Source organism: Ptychodera flava, chromosome 12 (assembly GCF_041260155.1).
Source record: "Ptychodera flava strain L36383 chromosome 12, AS_Pfla_20210202, whole genome shotgun sequence".
Lineage (NCBI taxonomy): Eukaryota > Metazoa > Hemichordata > Enteropneusta > Ptychoderidae > Ptychodera > Ptychodera flava.
In genome coordinates this window covers 19,111,802-19,135,293 of record NC_091939.1, presented here as the reverse complement: position 1 = coordinate 19,135,293, position 23,492 = coordinate 19,111,802, and the positions used below count along the sequence as shown (strand labels likewise).

Sequence of the window (23,492 nt, the reverse complement as noted above, 5' to 3'; positions counted from 1 at the left end):
TGAGCTGCGATTTATGTGGGTAGTCTCTGAAATATGCAGAAGAGCTGAATAATGCAAAACTAACCATGGAAATTAATGATGACAACGAATGAAGTCAAATGAGAAATTCCATCAGCACAGTTTCCCTTCATGAGCTGCATCCCTGTGTGGCCAGGATACAGTCAATATAATATCAATTGTTCTCTGGAATTGCTGTCCTCATTTTGCTGATCTAGACACCTTGTTTGTACCTAAAAAAGCTACAAATACCAACTTTGAAGTTGCAATTTTCTCAGCACTTGTGACAGATTTCAAAAACAGAGTAACATATGATGGAGATAAGAACAAAATCTCATTTGTAACATCCTGTCATTTGTAACATAACATACTAGTAAACACTGGATTATAGTGCCATTAGATCTTATAATCAGTGTTTTGTGTAAATAGGTTTGGGTATATAGGGGCATTTATTCACATGTAGATTCTGGTAGTTAAGGACAATTCACAAAATATTTTCTTCTCTCCTTGATAGGTTACGCTGTTTTAAAATTTGTAGTAACATATTTAATTGTATGGTAATAAATTTTTTTAGCAAAAACTTCTAAATGCTTGCACCGACTTGGCATTGTATCATAAAATCATTTACAAAATATGTTGATTTAAAAAAAAAATTGCACACCACTTCTGCCGCCATTGAAGAATACAAACAATTTGTTCTTTATGACTTTATCAATATGTATGAAGTACTGTAGGAGCTTAATAGATGAGAGAGGTCAGACAAATGAATTCACAGACCATTTACTATGTACATTGATGTGAATGATACATTGTAGGTATATTCACCTCAGGTCTTCACGGAGAGACAGGTAGAAAAGTCTGTAGAGTCACCACACTTTTGCAATGGAATGGCAAATTTCAAAGCACTTTCCCTTCCTCAACTAGGATATTTTTTGGAATACCTTTTCCCTTCCTGTTTATATATTCCCTTCATCATTGTTCGGCCAAAACCTGTCGTCACTGACAGTGATTGTACACCTGTTTACTGGGAATTGGTTAACAGAGCTAGATTTCACAAAGGTCTGTAGCTAACAGCACAGGGTGCATGGAGTTAATGTCAGTTACTAATCTAACTTAAGAATGAATATTATCAGACCAGAAAACACACCATGAGATATCACAATTTAATTTTAAAAAAAGACTTTTATTGTAAGCTATAGATTTTGTTTCTTAAAAGGCAAAAATGAGTTAACAGCTGCTTTGAAATGTATCTTGATCACACTGTAAATAACATTTTAACAATAACAACACCCACAACATTATAAAATACTATATTATTGGTCAGAAATGCTCCACTGTCAAACCACTTTGAAAATTAGGCAGCATTACAGAAGTGGTATTGCCACAAATTGATGATGTCATAAATCATACAATGACAGACAAAGCATAGTGGTTGATAGTAGTCTACTAATTGCAATGTACTGTGAGTACCACTTTTGCAATGGTGCCGAGAATGGTGTGTAAAAAGAAAATCTACCAGTTAGTTACGATTGATGTATAAAATTTTCAAAACACTCAAAATTCCTCTTTTGATGTCATATTACAGGTTATATGTAGCAGAGACATTCACCTAAAACAACCTTTGATTGGTACTACATATGTATGTATGGGTACATACCTAATAATAATGATGATTAAAATAACCCAATTATTTGATACTTCAGGGTAGCATGACTGATTTGATGTCAGGACATGTGGAGCCTGGATGAACATAGCACTATGTAACATATTACCTGGGATTTATTGTGTACATGTACAATTGTCAGATTGTAAACATTCCATTACAGCTTGTCTTTTAATTTCAGACAGCTCAATGATCTGTTTCAGACTACCTACCATCACTGCTGGTTGTACTGCAACTTCTCTGTGCTACACAAGTATCATATGACATGCAAGTGCTGTTGGCATGATTTAAGTTCATGATTTCCAAAACAGCTGAGTGCCTAAGGTAAGGTGTGAGGCTCTTATACCACACACGATGACTGAATTTTTGTTTCCAGGTTTAGAATAAGTTTAACACAGCATATTAGTGGCTGTGATCGGTCTGTGCAATTGCAAGTGACAACACCATTGAGTTACTAGTTTTCTATGACATTTAAATAGTTTTTCTTGTGTTATCAAAATCCCAAAATATCTTCGCCTCTTCTTGAATTCATTATAGGATGCATAATGTTGAAGGCCCATTCTTTGGTTTGTTCAGTGATTTTGATAATTTTCTGTGAACGACAAGATTAAGCAAAGGTCATGGAAGAACTGAGAGTTGTTGAAATTTACTGTGGTCACGTCACTCCGATTCAGTACACAAGCAGTTGGATCAGGAATTATTTCTACCTTGGAACACTGCTGATGTACCTTTCACCGTGCTAGTATGCTTTGGTTTGGTCCAGCAGCTGGACCAGTGGCAGCCTTGTTGAATTGTTGGGATAAAACAAAATAACAGTACAGTACTTGGGACTATGAGGAAATTGGGAATAATACTGATGTTGCAATAAAGAAGAACATTTCTTTCACTACAGTATACTGGCATTTTATAGTCTGCTTGAGAGAAAAGAAGGACGATTTACATCTATCTTGAAAAAGTACAATGGATTGTGGGAGAGCAGTGGTGTCAGTGATATCAATAGAAACTCTGTTCATTGTAGCTCAATGGCATATTACTAACATAGAGAAATCACTCCTGCTTTCTGCTCCAATCCTCTCTCTGCGTTGGATATATATTATAATCAATTAAAGCTCTCAGCACCATGACCTAGATGATGTATTGACACAACAATCTCTTGAACAGCATTACTGACATCTTGAAAATTTGGCAACGCCGGAAAGAACACCTCTAAACTGAAAACATTGTACAAAATACCAATGTACAGAGCTCATGAACGCCATGCAACCCAACACTGATGACTGAGACAGAATGCACCATAAATTAAACATAGGACACACAGGTATTGATTAACAGTTACCATCCTCCTTTGGAATTCTGATCCACTGATGAGGGAATCATGGCTGCATGCCATGCATCAACAAATTTACACACTTAATTTACACACTAAATCAGAAAGACGACCAAGTTGACTCAACATGCCTTTAATCTTCTAAAACTTGCTGGAAGGTACTGACCCATTGCAGGCCACTCAGTGTGAATACATACCTGCACAAGCTTTTCACTTTCGATGAAAGGTGTCATTCTTTCATACTGGTTATTTCAATGTTTATAGTGGACATGGCAAGTCTTTGCATGGAGATCACACAAATCTGTGACTCCCTTCAGTAAAATAGAGTGGTCCAATCTCGTTGTATACAGTCGATGACCTAGACCGGCACACAAGGCAAATGTGGGCTGATGTGCAGTGTCTTGGAAGCTGCTATCCAATTGGGTGGCTGAATCTTATCGTTATAATTGAATAATGCAAATACACTCCCTAAGTTGCTGTGAATAGTAGCTATCAACCAATCAGATATAACTTTCCGAGCACGCTGCACATCAGCGGGCAAATGCTGATGACAGCATGTGACTGCACCAACAGATGTGATGTAGAATTTATGATATACTTGATCAGTTGAATTGAGATCTGGTAGCAGAACCGACTCTAATTCAAAATCTCTTTTATACTTCTAGTAATTTTACTGACTAGAAGTTTCTCCACACACAGCAAATTGCATGATTCACTCTGAAACGAATTGAATAGGTCATGTCCAAACATTTGGTCACCACAGCAAGTTGCTATGGAAATGTAGTTTATCAGATAAGATGAAGTTCTTTTTGCTTTGATAACCTAAAGATCACATCATACATTTTTATGATGTGGTATAAACTTGAGACATGTAAGTAAAGAAATTCTGCAAACTTTGGAAATAAAGTTCTCTTTGCTTTGACAACCTGAAGATCACATGTACATTTTTATGATCTGCTATAAACTTGACATATGTAAGTAAAGAAATTCTGCAAACTTTAGAAATTTTGAACAGCCTCAACCTGCTGTTTACTTTTCGAACATGATTTTAAATTTCAACGCTCAAAAATAAACTTAGGCTTGCACAATTGGAATGAGTTTTTGTTGTAAGATTCTAGTCTGCATAAATTCTCTCCTAGAAATTTGTTATGTAAGACTAAAATTTTGGAACTTGAGAGTTAAAAAAACTGGTTTTCGAAAAAAAAGTAAACAAAAACATAAATCTTTTCTTTTGTATGATCTAAAATAACATCAAAAATATTCTGTGAACATTGTAAAATTGAACGAGTTAAAAGTTTGAAAAAGAAATTGAAGAAGGCGTTAAAAGTTTCTCTGGGTAAATATTGCTGATAAGAGTCAATCATAACAATGAGATACAAAATTCAGAATGTATGACCGAAGACTTATGTAAAGTTTTCATTTTAAAGCTAGAACAGTAACAACAAACGGACAAAATACAGTTTTGTAGCACAAGCTCTGATCTGTGCTGATGTTTTGAGAAAACGTTTTGAGTATGTTTGAGGAATAAACACACATAAAATTTCCATATATTATTTTCATGATTTCTTTGGACACCATTCCATTGCCCCCTCCCCTTTATGATTTGATCATCAGTTATCTGTACATCAAATTTCTCAACTCCCGATAGACACTGCTATGATGTCACTGATCATCACCATGGCAACATATTCTATCAGAAATTCTCATGGAACAAATATCCTTGACCAATCGCTAGCCAAATGACTCTCCATCAAATGATAATTGGGCAACTCACTTTCAGGAAGGTTACAACCCAATGGTCCCTTTTTAAAAGTCTTTTTTCAAAGCAGCAAATGAAAGCTAATTCTCTTGAATCATATAATGCTTTTGTAGGCAAGAAACGTTTCTCTTCTCCAACTCTCAAAGCTTGATGGATTTCTCAACTTCCTTCATGAGTTTCAAGCACATTTCTTCTTGCCAAGGTAACGCCACGCACTGAACACTGACTGGAAGACCCAAAGAATCTTTACATGCCTGTGTGTAGTAAAGTAAATAAACGAAATAAAATATGAGAATTCTTGGCAAAATTGTTTGGATATAAAAGAAAAGCAATGAATGTGATGAAATTTCTTTTTTTATACCTCCTTGGCCATCTGGTCCCACTGGTCCTTGACTTCAAAACTGTGCTCAAGATTTTCTTCATCCTCCCTTGTTACCTTGGTAACGCTCACTGTGCCTGCTGGGAAATCTATCAAGTTATACATGCCTGTTGTGCCAGCCAAGACTGGTAAAGAAACAAAAGGACATTGCATTATAAATTTCACATTGTGGAGAATATTAGTGTCATTCAAGTCATTAAAACAACAACAATAAGTATCATCATCGACATTGGCATCATCATCATTACCATCATCATCATTATCATCATCATCATCATCATCATCATTCTGGTTCATTTCATCTGAACATGGTACCCACGTAGACAAATTATAGTGAGGAACAATTAAGAAAATGTGAGATAAAACAGAGGGTAAATGCCTTAATTTTAATATTTTTGTTTGGGATCTTTCTCATTTTTTGGAAAGGTATTAGATCTGACCTAAATAGCATAATGGAAAATTTGTTTCAAATCGCTAACAGATGGACCACATCTACTATTTTACTCATAAAACATGCAGCATTTGTGAAGCTTTACTGATTATCTCATCAATATATTTATCCCACTTCAAATTTATTATTAGAACTTATCCAAAACCATTAATACATTTCCACTATGCTTATATTCATACCATCCTTAGATAAATGGTTCGGATTGGGAGAACTGCTCTGCAAAACATACGCATTATCATTTCCTTCGCCATTTTTGAATTTCAGTGAATTTTATGTGATCTAGACATGCACTGACGTTATTTTGAACTGACTGCATACAAAAGTGAATAGTTGCTCTTGAAAGAAAGTACCTAGACAATGTGATATTAACCATGAATACGTAATGATGACATTTTATAATGCTCTTTTGAACATAATGGATCCTACAGTGAAAAGGATTGCTCTTTGTTTTAATTCCCTGGGGTAATTACAGCCAGTATACATTTGCTAACTAGTGTGCAAAGTATATTTTTTTCATCTGTTGGTGACCACTACAAAAGTAATGAGCCAACAATTTCACTATACATGTATTGGTAATGCTGCCTTGTTTCAGTAATTCTGACGCCACAGTATCATGATATATTTTATCATAAGCTCTGCTGAAATCTAAGCAGCTCATCCTCACCAAAGTGTCTCCATCTTTGAGGTGATTAATCCTGTTCTAAATCATGTTGCATGGTTCAGAACAGGATTTATCAGTTTTATGACCTTTTCATAAACACACATTTCTACTTGTCTAGCTCTAATTTCCACATGCAGGTATATTTTCAACAAGACCTGTTTCTCATAACCTAAGCAAATTATGCCTTCTTTAAGCAACACACAGGTATGTACCTTCCTAAGTGGACTATATTTTAACGTACTGTGAACTTGTGAATGCTGCCATTATATAGCAAATACAGACACTAAAAAGTAATGCGTCTAGAATGCCAAGTTACACGAGTCAACTGAAGAGACAATTTCATGAGCAATTCAACAGTGACAATCGTGAATACAAGGCTGTTAACTCTTAGAGCTACTTAACTTACACATCAATTGCTCATTGAGTTGCATCTCAAATCGTCTTTGTACTTAAACTTGGCTAGTTGATGATTCATCTCTGTGATGTGACAAAAATCCTGTCTACGTGAAACTCAACCAAACAGTGGACTATGCTTTAAGGTGTGATAGAACCAGCCACGTGTGTGTGTGTGATACTAATTTTGAGATATACAGTTCAACTTACAGAAGAGTTTTGCAGCATAGTCATTGGTACACGCTGTGATACCAAATGCAGGGCAAAGCAACACATCAATCTGGGCTTCCTTCCAGGCTGAGATGAATTTGGAAACATATTCCTGAAAAAAATTTGGAAGCAGAAATAATGTAGAAGCCATCTATGATACTGCTTCACATCACTATCTCTCTCTGAACCCATACATGGATGATATATCAGAAAATGTATGTGGTTTACTGAACTTCAAGTATTCTATGTAGTTGCTACAGCAATAGAGGAGTTATAAACGTCCACAATTTTAGCAAAGACATTTGGACAAAATCAAATTTTTACATATTTTGTACAAAAAGTGTTGCATTTCAAATTTTTTAAACTGAAGTTATCATATTTTTTATTATTCTTATGACAACAATTGGCAATTTGACAAGGACTGAATTTCTACGTTATACTTACATTTCTTTTGCTGTAGTCTGAAAATAACTTGGATGTTTTCCTATCACCGCCTGCAGCAGAGTGGTAGCCTGTCTTCATTCTCTCTGACTGTATTCAATGAAAATACAGCAGACATTACCATAAATATCATAAGAAACATCACAAGCTAAATTTTTACTGCTATATAGTGTGCTGTTCACACCAATATCAACATGTCACTATGAAGTTCTCTTGGGGATGCAGGAAAATTTCACAAATTACATGTTGCTGTTTTTGAATAAGGTTGGCCAGAGGAAATTTCTAGAAACTACAGAATTCTTGCAGAGTTTGGTAATCATACAAATCAGAGGACAGACTTCTTGCTAGAACTTGCAGTGGATGGTGTGTGTGTGTGTGTGTGTGTGTGTGTGTGTGTGTGTGTGTGTGTTTGTATGTCTGTATATTCCTAAGATCATTTGACTGTCCCTACATGCACCACAAGCTTAAGCAATCTAGGGTTGCAACTGATGCCAAATAAAGTTCTTTCTCAAAACACTGCGTCTAGAATACTCTAGCAGCTGCAGTAACCAAGGCCCCTACTTTGGTGTTCTTCAATCAGGGATTATCCAATGTTGAAATTCAATTTGTTGGGGATTGGTGTTAGGTTATTTGAATCCCCACTTGCAGTAGACTTGAATGAAGCTTTGAAGCTCTACCAGTTGGGGTACATATTTGATAAGATCCTTGTCCGCCATGGTTGCTGGATTTGTTCAAAGCATTAAGATGAGTTTAAATGTCAAACAGTAATTTAAAAATTTCATTACTTTCATTTACAGTGATTCAAAAACTGACCCATGATTATTCTTCCATGTTTGGGAATGAGATAATAAATGAAAAGCTCACCATAAATGGCCACTTTAACCAATGTTTCAGAGACACTACAGTGGTGTGAGCGATCTGAGTGGCAATATGTTTGTCAACTTGCTCTCCCTCCCTGAAATAAAAAATGCAAAAAATACAGTCAACTCTGAAACATTAATTTAGCAAACAAACCCAGGATAGACTAACACACAGAGTATGGGGTTCTATCAGAAGCAATTCATCACATGACTTTTCAGTATCCAATCACCTACATCTATTGACAGAAATATTTAAGCAGCAGTGATTAACAAAATGAGTACCGGTATATATACATCAATTGTGTAGGATTTCATATACTTACAATATAGCATCTGGTTACTGTCGGATCCGAACTTTAGAAGCAAATTTCTTTCACAGTTTACTGTCAGAAATTCTTTAGTTTACAAGTAACTACAATTGTATATTTCTTCCACAAACTACATGGTGACTATCCTATTAAGCACTAACATGTGTATATGACCAAAATATAAACTTGAATTTTTGAACAGTATGAAGCAGGCACTCACAGAGATCAGGCATTTGCCCACAGTGTTGTAGCTAAGGTTTGGGAACATTTGTTTGGGAACATAGGTGATATTTTTAATGTCCCCTGATATGATTATATTGACCTACCATAGAGGGAACCCCTGTACCATGACTGGGGAACCCCTAAAAATTACCTACAGCAGGGGTTGCCCATAACAAAAACACTGGTACACCTTCGCTGATAATGAACTTTTCAAGTGAAGAACTGCAATTTCTTAAACAGATACGATAAATGGATGTGCTTGAAATACTTACAAGTGTCCAAACCAGAGTTTGTTTCCATCTGCATGCAACAACGTGAATACATGGCCACCAGCCGTGTCATTTTCAGTCTCAGAAAAAGAAGGTACTTGGAATGGTATCAACTGGAAACAAAATAGTTACATCACTACATTGGTAAATACAACAGGCACTTTTAAAAATTAAACAGTAAATGCAACATGGATATGTGAACAGGCTCATTTGTAAGCACAATGGAGAAAAGTGTTGTAAGTTATCAATGCTAAAATTTTTCTATTTACAGCTGTTAAAGTAGGAAATTGATTTTCAGGTGTTCATAGCTATGTCTCCAATGCAATATATATATATATATATATATATATATATATATATATATATATATATATATATATATATATATATATATATATATATATATATATATATATATATATATATATATATATATATATATATATATATATCATAGTGTATCATATCTCGGCTATGATATTGTGGAAAAGACATCTTAGATAAGTTTGCAGTATTTTTTGTAAAAAAACATACTTTAAATTTTGCAACACAGAAATCATTGGACTGTTGTATTCTAATGGATAGTGGGGCAAATCACTCTCTATTTCATAACAAACTTAGCTTTTATATTTTCAGCACCTAGCCCTCACCATTAATGGCTAAATGACTTTGGATAACACAAAAAACAGTATACAGTGGAACTCAACAATGCTAAACTAAAGGTTGAATGTACCTTGTGTCCTGCTTTCTTCAGGGCTTCCACCGTCATAGTAACAGCACGCTGACAGGCAGGCACTGGAGTAAAGAAGCCATCATCCTCGTAGTAACCAATGTTGAGACAATGTTCATTGGAAAACACCTGTGAAAAAAGAAATTGATTATCAGGTGTTCATAGCAAAGCTTCTCAAACATGAAACACACAAAACTGTAGTATAAATATATACATCAAAGTGTATCATCTAGTGTATGATATTGTGAAATTACCTTCTCATTGAATGGTATGGGAGCTACAGTACAATCTAACTGAAACATCTCAGGTACCAACAGAGCTCTCATTGCCAGCACAATGCCATCCACATCACGGGACATCACACCGTTGACTCCAGCCACTGCAAGACCAAAATTTGGGTTTTGATCAGACATTTTCTTATCAAATCCTGCACAAATCATCTTCGTAAATCATCATAATGATGACTTTGAAGAATGATTTTTCAGTTCCCTCTGTGTAGATGTTTATGGTGTGCAAAAAGATTAAATCATCGATCAGAGCTCTCAAAGCATTTCAAAAATTCACCTTCTATGGCTGTTGTGGGGTAAAACATACGGTATATCTTGAGTGTTTGCTCAGTGGCAAGAATGTGTGAGAGTCATTTCCATCAAACATCGATCCATTACATGTACATTGTACTTGAAATAGTGATACAAGATAAATTTTCTGAGACATTCTAGAAGTAAGGAAAGGGCTTTGAAGGAGTACACAAACCGTAGAGTTAGATGACTTTTTGAAGTCATTGTGAACATTATGAAACTTTTGTACTTACATCCCTTCTGTCCTGATATGACACTCGGTTCTCCTTTGTCACTACGGAAGATTAAAAACAAAATCGTAATTCAGATTCAGATAAATTCTGGAATAACTCATCACAGATAACCTGACTGTACAGGTAATGATGTTGTGTAAGTTTTTGAAGAAATAGGTAACTTTTATTCCTTTCTTATTACATCACAAAGTTGTTAATTAATTTTGTATTTGTAATCAAAAGAAATTGGTAGTAACAGTAACTGTTGTCATAATCATCATAATCATCATCATCATCATCACTACCACCACCACCACCACTACCATCATCATCACCATCATCATCACCATCACCATCATCATCATCATCATCATCATCACTACCACCACCACCACCACCATCATCATCATCATCATCATCATCACCATCATCATCATCATCATCATCATCATCACAACCACCACCACCACCACCACCATCATCATCATCATCATCATCATCATCATCATCATCATCACCATCATCATCATCATCATCATCATCATCATCATCATCAATCATCATCATCATCATCATCATAATCACCATCATCATCAATCATCATCATCATCATCATCATAACCATCGTTATCACCATCTTAACCATTGTCATTTGTCTCTACAGTAAAGATACATTGTCAACCGAGAAAAATAAACAAAGACACTGGATGGATGGAAAAAAGAGGCCTTGCCCAAAGATATTAATTAGTGAGAATTAAACAAGAGGTCCAGAGCAAGTATCAAAAGTTGTGTATAAATGTATAGAATTACGATTGTGTTAACAAAAAAATGTTGAATACTTGCAGGCTTTGGAATGTAATCTATCGTGCTGCAGATTCAACTCATCAGATTTTTATCATTGCTAAAGTTGATTACTCACCTCAATCTTCCTTTTGTTGGCTTTAATGAGCAGATTCCACAGAAATGAGCTGGAATACGAACACTACCAGCAATGTCTGAACCGATGCCGATCAAAGATCCATGCATCCCTATCAGAGCACCTTCCCCTCCAGAGGAGCCCCCAGGACACCTCTCACAGTCGTAGGGATTGTAGGTTTCTCCATAAATGGGATTACTACAGGAATAACTGTAAATTGAATGAAACAGAAACTTGATCAGAATTTTTGCAGAATTAGGACAAGAAGTGATCAAAAGGAAAGATGTCTGTGACTTATTGATATATTTGATGCACAGCCTACCGTACTATGGAATTTCAGATTTCGTGATGATACAGTCAACAAGACATCTTGGCATATAATTGTGAACATGGTTATCCAACAAATAATAGTACCTGCCTTGACAATTATGTCTTGCTATACCTCAAATCAAAATTCAGAAAGTATCACCAAAATTTCCTTATTTGGGGCGGATGGGTCGGCCCCTCAGCTACTTTGGCTAGCAATAATTTATGCAGCACTGAGACATATACTAAGCAAACTTTACACATAAATAACATACAACTAATAAACTTCATTATGGTTACAACTACCTATAATAATTTTGCCTATTCAATATAAATTTTCTTTAATCATGCATGGTTTATGTGAAGTAAACTATCAATCAAATACTGGGTTGTTATCCTTCTACAGCCAGAAACTGAGTTGGTCTGTGATTGTTGGAAAGAATATATACAGAGCATCACAGTCTCCAGGGCTCATGGAAAATTAAAACAAACATTATAAATGAATATGATTGCATTGTTTTTGGATGCAGGGTAGGGAAGAGTGGTTTGGCTCTCATTTGATGAATATTTGCAAATTTGCATTAATTGAGCAATAAATAACATACTCTGTCCAAGCTCATTTTAGATTAGAGCAAATTGCATACAGTAACATAATCATATATAAGGTGAAGCAAAGTACATTATGGAGTGCAAAATTTGCTTCAGTCTATGGGCCAGGAGGGGGTACATTATTTGCTATTATCATATACCTACATTCACGTGCCTGTGTAAAGCTATGGGAGAAAGCGCCCTCAGATTCGTGCTTTTTTTACGCATCACACCCCGGCCCGGTGCCCAAATATGGGCAGTCGCGTGTACTTCTGAACTATTACGATTCTGGTTACTACGCGCGTTGCTATCCGCAAACGTTCCATTTGTACACAAAGCCAGCGCGAGATTTGGAAACGTCTGCTCGCTCAGATCATGCAGATCGTAATTGCGCGAGGCGACAGTGGAGCCGCGCAGGTGACATCGGCTTTTATTTCTAAATTCTAGTGAAATCCTGTGTATACTAAGTGCGTGCCTGTTCAGTATAAATTACCAGAAACTGACGACACGCTTTTGTCCTTCGATTTCAGCCTTGATCTCTGTTGGTCACGTACAGCACGGATGTTGCTTTGCGCGTTCTAGAATTCTGGAGGTAAACATAGACGTCATTATGTATGTCAATCCGCGACGGGAAGCGGCCATCGTATTTATGAAAAACTGACACAAATGGCGATGAATTTTTGATATCGCACGCATTTTTATCTCCCAAACAATGTTGAATATTATGTAAACTACATATTTACCATTTCATAAGGTATATGATAAAACCTTTATGGCCCTGATACGGCTTTTGCGGCCCTTGGTCGTACTGCGTATGGGCCCTCGCACACTCGAGCCCTTCCGCCGAACGACCTCAGTAAAGATTAATTTTTATAGTTTTGGTGATGCCAGTGAATTTGTTGATGTAGAAAACATCTGGGGCCACAATATGGGATAATAAGATACATAATCTGGAATAATTTAGGACATGACATCAAAAAAATTCACTGGTAATGACAAAGCTGTCATATAATATATGAGTTACACAATGATAATTATGTATTCTGCATGATACTCAACCATCATTCCAAAATCATGATTTCATCATCGTTTCAAACCTTTGCTTAGGCAAGGGGAGGGTGATCCAGAGTAAAACACAGTGACTTTTCTTTGCCCTGTGCATGTTAAAATTACCTGATACGGTCCCTTACCTCAACATGGTTTGTGGAAGGTTTGTTCTCATGAAAGGAATGGCTCCTTGGTTTTTCAAGACTTGGACGATAACATGGTCTTCATCAGCTAGCTTGTCAATGTACTTTGATATGCCAAAGTTAGTGTCATACCCCTTTGGAAGAAATAATGAACATTAAACAAACATATCACAATTCACAAATTCAATGTATATGATGCCTTTTTAAAAACTGGCAAGTGCAGTTACTGCAGCATTGAGGTAATAAACAGAGCACTGTCTCAAAGATGAAAATACATGCAAAACTATGTCACTGATACCAATTTTGGTTTCATTTCATTTTACAGACTCCTATAAAGAGCATGATCTTTTTGGGGGAATAGATAACATGAAGTGAAAGGTTGAGTAAATTAAGATATAAGTTCAGAGGGCAGAGAAATTATTTTCTGTTTGAGTGAAGTTCAGTTCCTGGCCATTCTATTAGAAGGTAAAATTTGTACTTGTGACCACCATGTCATTGCACTTTATTGCTGTCAATGTTCCTTCAAATCTTTACATAAATGTTGTGATTGCAGTGACTGTACTGATTAAATTGCAAGTTATTGGATTCTTATAAAGACAGACATTTTGTACCACTTTTAGATCAATTCTCCCCCTTCAAAAAATATCACATTCTACTGGTAGAAATCAGTACCTTGATGCAAACAAAACTTCAATGTCCTGCATTTATTTTTATTTTCCTGGACAAATCCAATCATTTTACTTATCAGAGCAAACACTGATTCAATATACTCGCACAATTCATGCAATTAATTCCTGACTTACTGTGATGTTAACGCTTTCTTTCACACTGACCGGGATGCCATACATGAGACCATTCTTGCTTGGAGTTCTGTCCAGTTCCTCTGCCCATTCCTATTAAGTAAACTGTCAACTGTTAATGACGCTCTTTTTGCCATAAAAGGGCCATTAGCTGGAACTTTTGATAATTTTTTCACTTTTGTATGTCAATTACAAGTTCTTGTTCTACTCTAATAGCATGTTGAAACACCTACTATTTAGCTTGTCAACACAGCATCTATGTGTGTAAAATGCATTATTGCTTACATGTGAATCCCGGTCCAGATAAGAGTTCACTTGTCAACAATAACAATGCAGTTCACACACGTACAGGCTGAGTTGATAAACTGGACACTGTGTTTCTCAACTTGCTTTTGGGAGTAGAACAAGAAAAAAAGAAAATTGTGAAAAAAAAAATCATCAACAGTTACAGATACTGGCAGTTGCCAGTAGTGTATGCACTGAAACTTGAAAGATTTAATATCCTGATCAAACTTTTCCAGGAAACGTTAAACCATTTTATTTCAAAATCAAGAGTAAAAGTCAGAGGTCGCAATGCAGGAAAATATTTGTACCCAGAAAAAAATACCTTATCTTTAGCAATATCTGACATTCAAATTAGCAGCTATCCCTTGTCTATTGGGAAAAATTCAATTTTTTTTTCTCACAAAAACAAGACAGATTTACACCACAAGCTTCAAAAGGAGTTCAACATGACAAGATTGGCCATATATCATAAAAGTTTGAGAGATTTAAAATATTCATCTCTGCAGCACATTCTACCTTTACCATTTCCAGTATTTATAACTGTAAAAGTCATCTTATTGTACAAAACTGTGCAGCAATTTGAAATTGGTTGATAAAATTTGAATCAAACAAGCCTTGGAGACAGAACAGGTGAAGAGGGCAGTGACATAATTTCTCTGGTATCAATCAGAAATATATGATAATGGTTGACTTAAAGAGCAAGTAGCTTTAGCGTTTGATGGTTTTTTTCACTAATTTTTGCTATTATATAATATCAACTATTGTTTCTTGTTCTTCTCCCCAAAGCATGTTCATAAACATGGTACTCAGCCTGTTGACTTAGCCTGATAGACAGTATGTGCATCGATCACTATCATTGACAAGTTAAATTCTTGTCTGGATTACAATGCAAATGTAAACAACAACATAGAGGCTGTGTTAAGAAGCTAAATAATGGGTATTTGACATGCTTCTGAAAGCAGAACATGACCTTGCTACTGAAAAATGCAAGAGACATACAGTGCAAAAATCATCAATAAGTTACAATCACTGGCCCTTTAAGATTGCTGAATCTAGTCACTTGGTAAATATGATACAGGCAGATTATATTTGACACCTCCCATGCATTATATGCATAAATTTAAGAGCATGGTTGATTTAAATACTCTTTTTCTTGAAATAAAAAAATCTTGAAAGAAAGACTTTTGTCCATTTAACCATTTGACTGCTTTCCTTCCAAAATTTTAGTGCAACATTTTACCAATTTTTACGAATTTTTCTGTATTTTTTTATAATTTTGGACTAAATGGACACCATATTTCATTGGCTAGTTTTTTATCAAAATATCACGAAAATCCTGAAATAAATTGACTGGGGTATGTTTAATAAAAGCAATAAAAATTGACTTTACCTGATTGTGCTTTTAAAATATTTCAAAATCTTAAAACCATGATGAATATTTCCTATTTAAGTACTGTAAATGTCAAGACCCATACAGTAACACTCAGCTAGTCAAAACTTCCATGTTTGCAAAATAATGTGCAGGTCGGTATACCCAGTCTACTGTCATGTCATGATACACCTGTGCTAATTGGGTCAGTAGGTCAGAGGTCAAGTTGCAACAAGTCATTCAGTCCAGACTGTCAACACAATAAACAAAGGCACATGTCTTGTTAGCCAGGTCATGACCCTTACCTCAGCCTCCATTATGGGTTCAGTTACACAGTTTACTTGGCTTGTACAATCCAAAGCCTGAAAGGTATAATTTGACAAGGTACTGGGTCAGTTGACACACCTAAACAAATCAGCAGTTTTTCTTAAGATCCGATTACTTCTTACAAGAAACAAGTTATCCTTCAAACTTGACAACTTTAAATCGAAAATACAGTTTATGCAAACTTTTAGAAATATGCAAATATTTAGTCAGCTTCCTACACTTTACAGGTGGTATGGTCAACAAAGTGAACTGTCAATAATTGATGTGAATTATTTATGACCTGTCAATCAGATGGAATGACCATGTTTACAAGATCAATGCATTACAAAGTCATTTTTTCCACCTGAACTACACACATCTGTTGTTCAGAATGAATTTCTATTTCAAAAATCACATTGACTACAAGCCCAACCTAGTACCTGTTTGCAAGTTCATAATAATACAATATGTTAAAAGAATTGCACTGTAAGAGAGACAAATTTAGCATTCCCCTCAGATTGTACCATAAACAATAGATATGCATAATTGAAACATGACATCATCAATATTCTTAGCTGTTACTGAATGTCTCTCCCACTTTTTCATAAACCCTTGAGTTTTTAATCAATATGAGAAGTTTTTCTCCCAAAAAACTTATGCTAATTAAGATTTCCAGAAAATTAGCATCAACACCTTCTATTTACCTTTCATGTCCCTTAATTGATTTTGGTGTAATTGTTTTGTCTTTCAGGGCCAAGTTGAACCGATAAATATAATTGGTTTTTTGAGGTGATATTGGAAAAAAGGTACAGGTTGAGTCACTAACTTTGGCTCTGTCCCTCTATAGGATTTGAACTAACACCTACCCTCCACCCCTAAGTGAATACTGGTATGATCAACAAGGACAATTCTTACTTTATCAAACTTACCTTGGCCTGGTAAGCATGTAATACCTCCACTGCTGACAACTCACCAGCTTTCAAAGCTGAGCTCAGTTCACTTGTTGACATGGCTATTATCCCGCGTCGTTTTGCTAAAATAGCCTAAATCATGATAGAAAGCCGATTAACAATTAAAACAGCTGGATCAAATTAAATATATGTTCTTTCAAGAAAGAAATACTACACAAAGAATTGTAACATCAAGAATTGTAGCAGAGCTAGTGTCAGCTAGATAGAGTGGCATGGCATTTGACAATCTTTTGCCACTCAAACTTTGACAAATTAGTTAAAGCTTTCATTAAAATTGTAATACACACACAAATAAATTTTTTGAGAGCCCCTGGAACCTGTACGTAGTATAATTGACAAAGTGGTTTCATTTTTAGCACAAAGTTTACTTTTTGTCCAAAGTACAATATATGTAATTACATAAACTCTTAACAGCTTGCTTAATTGTTGACTTTCACAAATCATCCTTTCATATTTTCAGATTTTGTAAAATCGCCAAGCTAACCTATTATCAGCTGTAAACGGTGACATCAGCCGTATTGGCTTCTAAAAATAACATTATTTATTTTAGTTGTACACTGAAGTGGTTCATGCACTATAGCTGCAATGGTATGCCATTGTCAAATTATCTCTCTTTTATCATTTTCATCACGAAAAATCGAATAAGACCAATAATGCACATCGATCTTGCTGCATAAAAATCCGCATAGCGTTCTAATACAGATGACGCATCATAATTAAATTTTCAGCAGCAGTGATAACCGTTTTCCGTTTTCAGATGCAAACAAACCATCCCTGTAAACTTTCCAAAACTTTGATACGTTGAAACACTTCTACATTGATTTGCTGTTCGATATTGCTGTTCGACATTGCAACCGTTACCAAAATTTATCATCTTGAGAAGCTAATGATTACCGTATGAGTGACTCAACATTGCAATATTGCAGTAGCTCGACCATCGCGAGTAAATATATGCCATGCCAGCTGCAAATTCCCAGACAATTCTCTCGGACGTACAGGTACGAAAGAAAGATAGATATATTAAGCAATGAAATAATTAATGCATTGTAAGAATCCACGATTAATTTCAGTGCAAAAGCAGAATCGGTAGATTAAAATTCACAGGAACTGCACTTTTATTTACCGGATCGTCAGTATGCAACTTCTCGGCCAGCGCAATTTTCATATCTGCAGCATTTTGTCGTCTGTCCAAAGCCTCATCTCGCAACATGAGCATCTTTTTCCTTCTGTTCGAGGCCTCTTTGCCAATGTAGGCTCCTCCAACCACGACGACGAGTATTGCAGCCAGCTTTTCCAACCCCCATGTTCCAAGAATTCCGTCAAGCCATTCTAGCCTGTACGACATTTTCGCGGCAAAATTTCCACAGTGACCTTCCGGTGCGGCCCCGGATAAATTACGTGTGCAACAATATGGACGCCTATCGAAGCAGACACGCCCACAAAGAGAAGCGAGCCATGCGCCAGCTGAGGTCAACGACACCTTGTTCACCCCGTCAGTGCAGAATTTACAAACTAGAGGTAAATTTTCCTAAAAGTTATTTTTGATTGCCCTTTGTCGTCGTCCGTCCGCGAGCTCAAGCAAGTCTTTCAAGTCCAAGCCAACTAAGGGAATGGTCAGTTGTTTACTTGGGGGGGATCCCAGTAGATTAGAGGGGATAGCCCTGTTTTGAAAGTGCTCTGGGGCGCTAGTGAGATTTTGATTGTAAGAGAGAACAAATTCCATATTATACCAGGCATGCATCATTTAGTTTCCGTTACAGAGCGATTTTCGGATATTTGACTTGACTTTTTTTACCGACGATTGTGGATATGTCTCAATTCTTGACCACTGAGTGACGTCATAGGCCTAGGTGCAACGCACGTGAGCGAGGTGAATGAGAGATCGCACGATACAGAAGAGCGAATGATACAGAAATTGTGTAAAAAAAAGTTGAAGTAAAAGTTATGCCATTTGTGTATGTTGAAACTTTGAATATTGGTTTGGTGGTTTTTAGCGCTGTGACGCAAATATGACGTAAGAACCTGCAAGTACCCGGATGGCCCGCGGTTGAAAATAGTCAACTTGGCATTGAAAATTGAATACATTGTTTATGATTAAATCCAAGCATTTCAATTGAAAGTTTAATATAAAGAGCTAGACCACCCTATTCAATATCGAGACATTGTCTTGAAAGGGCAAGCGCCGTCAATGAGACAATCTGCTAAGGTTTATCAGTGGAGATAGGCCTAATATGGTCTCTCTGGTAATTTCTGATATCAAGAAACAATTTGCATAAATGTTCCATTGAATTGTTAATGACACGGTGAGTTGCTGTGGGGAGAATGAATACGTAATACCATACCACTACCAGGGCTGGTTTACTGGGGGTCAACCCGTTTTCAGCATTGGCCAATCGGGGGGGGGGGTGGTATCCCCGTTTTGTCTTTTATTCCTGGCAGGGGCGGTCAACGACTCAAAATTTACCGACCCCCAGGACATAGAACCTGACCATCCCCTGACAGAATGAGAAGTGTGAGCGAAAGTGAAGATAGAGGAACAAAAGACAGAGAATTTATAACACAGCGCCACCATTGGTGCGTGGTTCAGAAAAGGAACCCCATCATCACCATGGTTTGGTCCACCTCTGTTTGTTATCTAGGCCTATGGCAAAGTTAGACCGCTAAAGAAGGAAATGGTATGAATTGGTTAAAGTTATCATGAATCGCGCAACCTGTTTGCTGATGAAAACAAAACGATTACCCTGAAAGAAAAAATGTGTTTGGGAAAGTGAAGCTCTGCAATTTACAGCAGACAAAGGGTCACTTTTCTTTGAACAACATATTCAACATATCGAACAGTGCGATCTATTGTTGTACGAGTAGGCCTACGGCAATTCCGGTGTTCTTCACAAAAGATCAACGACATTATGATAAAACATATCACGTTTAAGCTTCAGCAATTTTTCGCAACGACACATGCAAAAGTCAGAAGGAAAACCACATCAGAATGGTAATAACCTAGAAGGTCTGCGAATTAATTCGAGAAACGAGGAGTGCCCATATTAATATGGAAATAACGCGCGACGCGCTGACCATTAACGTTTATTTGTGGGCAAGGGCGAGAGGAAAGCCAAAAATTAACGGGCGAGGCTTGCCAAGCCCGTTAATTTGGCTTTCCTCGAGCCCGCGCCCACAAATAAATGTTAATATGGTCAGAGCGGAGTCTGTTATTTCCATTACATTATCAGCGAACCCAAGAAAACCGTCAAAATTTCCGAAAATTTCAGGAGCGAACGACAACTGGGCCCCAGAAACTGAGCAATACGCGACGCACTGTTACGCGCGCTGTGTAGGCCTAAAAATTGGCAAATCCGGAGATGTTTACAGAAAAAAAGTGTCTCAACTTGACCTACAAGTGCTCCGTTTTATTTTTTTAATGATAATGATTTACGATTGAGCTGTAAAGTTACAATACTTTGAGTTGTTAATCTTATTATTTATATTCACGGGCATATAAACAAACTATTACTGTGTATTTGTGGTCAGTCACGTGGTTCAGCTCGACCAATCAAGATGCGACGGGCAGGCATGATAATGTAATGAACAATGTTTTGGCAAACCGTAGGCCCGAAACGGCTGTGTCAATTTTGATCAGTATGCGTTCAGTAACTCGTTTTCCATGTTACTGCATGCGAAAAGCGGAAAGGAAAGTCAAACCCTACTGAACCCGTACAGGGATTTTTCAAGTATTGTAGAGTGGAAAGGGAGCTCAACCCTAATCATATACCAAACTGGCTTTATTGATAATATTCATAGTTCAAAATTATTCATATATTTTGCTGAGACTATAAAAATTTTATCCGCCCGTATCTCAATCGCTGGTTCTCACAATTACAAATGTGTGTAGGCTAGGGCTTGTCAACACTTTGTCACTCATTTGATTTCCTTTGAAATTTTTATCAATTAGGCCCTAAATACAGTTCCTTCTAGACAACTCTGATAGCAAACGTGTGTGTATTTGGTATTGATTTCGCACGTTATGAACAAAATGAAACTTTTATGTAAAAGCTATTCGCAACTACTGCCCCTACTGCGATACGAGATGTTGGCGGGTCCCCTTTTCCCACCTCAGAAGGCTCACCGCTTAGTGCATGATTTTGCCGAACTGCTTGGCAACCAACAAAAACAGAAACAATAGTCTCTTCTCACCTGATTGTTTATTCCTCTGAGTTGCTCCATAGAGAATGCTAACCCACCCCCAAAACAAGGCAAACAAAACAATAAACAAATATGCTTTGCGAACGTAGTGTGAGTATTTTATTTTTCACAAACGGCTTTTTTTCTTAAAAAGCTGAAAATGTTTCTTTCGGACATCATCTTCCAGGTGAAACAGGATTTTTCACACAAAAATTGTCGTTGAACCTTTCCGCTTTATAAAAAGACAATCTTTTGGAATCTACGTAAGATTTTAATATGTCAACCACATGCCCATTTAGCTATATTGTCCAAGCAAAATACATTAAATATTGTATTCATGAAATGTGAAATATATTGATCGTATGTTTGTTCTTTTTTTCCGTCAGATTGAGCTTCCTTTTGATAATCACCATTACGGCAGGGGGACCACATTAGAAACAGCTGTAAACCGCGTTTAGATCGTAGACCCTCAAGAAAAATGTTTTCTCAACGGCCTATTGGACGGTTAGATCATGGAGATTGAACACAGATGACTACCTCCACTGTTAGAACACTTTGTTTATATGGGTCCAGACACTTCGCACCAAAACCAGTTCGCCCCACACAACTTCGTCCCAAAACCATTTCGTACCAAAACACCTCGTCCCAAGTACTACTTCGCCCAAACCCACTTCGCCCCAAGTACCACATCGTACTAAAACAACTTCGCCCAAAGTATAGTACCGTCAACTCGTCCTGAAACAACGATGTTACGACGTATCATAAGGTTGTTTTTACCTACAACTTGGAAGCATTAATGTGTTAGGACATTTTGGCTACCACGAACCATATATTGTAGCATGAAACCATAAACGATAGAATAAGAAAATAGAAACACGCAAATGCAACAACTCAGGTGCCTTGCGCGGAATTGCACGATGTCAATTTCGCGAAATGCGTACACTTTCAAGATTTCAGTCCAGGATGACAGAAAGGTGGTTATTTTCAGCTTTACCAGTTAGCGATAAGTTTCGGGCAAAGTGGTTTTGGGACATGACTTTTGGGGCGAAGTGGTTTTGGTACGAGGTTGTTTTGGTGCGAAGTGGTTTTGGTGCGAAATGGTATGGGACGAGATGGTATGGTGCGAAGTGGTTTTGGTGCGAAGTGTCTGGGACCGTTTAAATGTATGGTCTTTGAGTCGCCACTCTAGAGGGCGTCGTTTATGTAACTTTAGGCTTTTCTTATACGTAGCCAAGACGATTCTAACTCCACAAAACCCACTTATTCAACCAACGAGATCGTCGTAACAGAAATATGCTAAAAAATAGAATAATGCTAGATTCATCATGATTCGAAAAAATCTGAACGAGTTCATCCCTGGGCATTTCCATACCAAATATCACAGCACTTTGTTCAGCATGAACCCCGGCTCGAAAAGATTATGAGGTGTTTCTGTTTTTGTTTTTTTTTTGAAATTGTAATAATTTCATAAATATGTTACTACATTTCTGGATGCAGTCCGACTTGGGGTTAAAATTCATGGAAGATACTAGAAGAAATAGAAATATTCTCAAATACCATGTCGCATATCAGTTGCAGATTTCTCTGCACAATTTACATTGAATGATCCCTGAGGACCTGTGAATTGAAACAGTGGTTATGAAGAAGATATTTGACAAAAATGAGAGAAATATCCGCTTAAAATGCGATATTGCTGATTTCTTCACAATTTGGACAAATTTGAATGATGTCAGCCCTCGTCATCTACTGACCAAATATCGAAAGTAATATCAAACCAGTGGTTTCGGAGAAGCTTGGGATGTAAAAGTTGTCAACTCTTCAGAACAGTGTCTGCTAAGGGGTGGACCATTTGATATCGGGAGAGGGGCTTGGACGATTTGGAGCAGAAAATGATTTTAAAAAGCCAACAAAAGAGCAGATAAAAAGAAGACGGGCGTCAAAAATGAAGAAAAAAACAATACACCAAAATTTACAGTTAGTTAATCATTATTTTTTACATTTGGCGCACTCATCTTGTCCCTTTTTAAATCTTATTCCATGTATAGGGTCTCCTTTTAATTTCAAAATTTTTATTGTATTTTCCAGAACATCCTAAGACCAAGTTGTGTGGAGTATTATAGTTCAC

General features: G+C 36.7%; 1 protein-coding gene across 1 annotated transcript; it reads right to left on the bottom strand.

Annotated features, from left to right (window-relative positions):
* Window positions 1–1,159: 1,159 nt before the first annotated feature.
* LOC139145292 (vitamin D3 hydroxylase-associated protein-like) lies at window positions 1,160–18,666 on the bottom strand. The gene is made up of 15 exons (XM_070716341.1): window positions 18,315–18,666; window positions 17,150–17,263; window positions 16,220–16,276; window positions 14,264–14,353; window positions 13,461–13,594; window positions 11,380–11,586; window positions 10,482–10,522; window positions 9,925–10,049; window positions 9,674–9,799; window positions 8,944–9,053; window positions 8,146–8,236; window positions 7,285–7,371; window positions 6,841–6,952; window positions 5,108–5,250; window positions 1,160–5,000 (listed from the first exon to the last, which is right to left on the bottom strand). Exons 1-15 carry the CDS (start codon window positions 18,534–18,536, stop codon window positions 4,887–4,889), a joined length of 1,773 nt encoding a protein of 590 aa, XP_070572442.1. The 5' UTR covers window positions 18,537–18,666; the 3' UTR covers window positions 1,160–4,886.
* Window positions 18,667–23,492: the final 4,826 nt, after the last annotated feature.

Bases quoted from the DNA above. Each gene is read 5' to 3' on its own strand.
- LOC139145292 (XM_070716341.1), bottom strand. From the start codon at position 18,536: ATGTCGTACAGGCTAGAATGGCTTGACGGAATTCTTGGAACATGGGGG. The intron at 16,277-17,149 runs GTAAGTTTGATA...TATACCTTTCAG, and splicing joins TACATGCTTACCAGGCCAAG to GCTTTGGATTGTACAAGCCA. The intron at 9,800-9,924 runs GTAATTTCACAA...CTTTTTTCACAG, and splicing joins CCATACCATTCAATGAGAAG to GTGTTTTCCAATGAACATTG.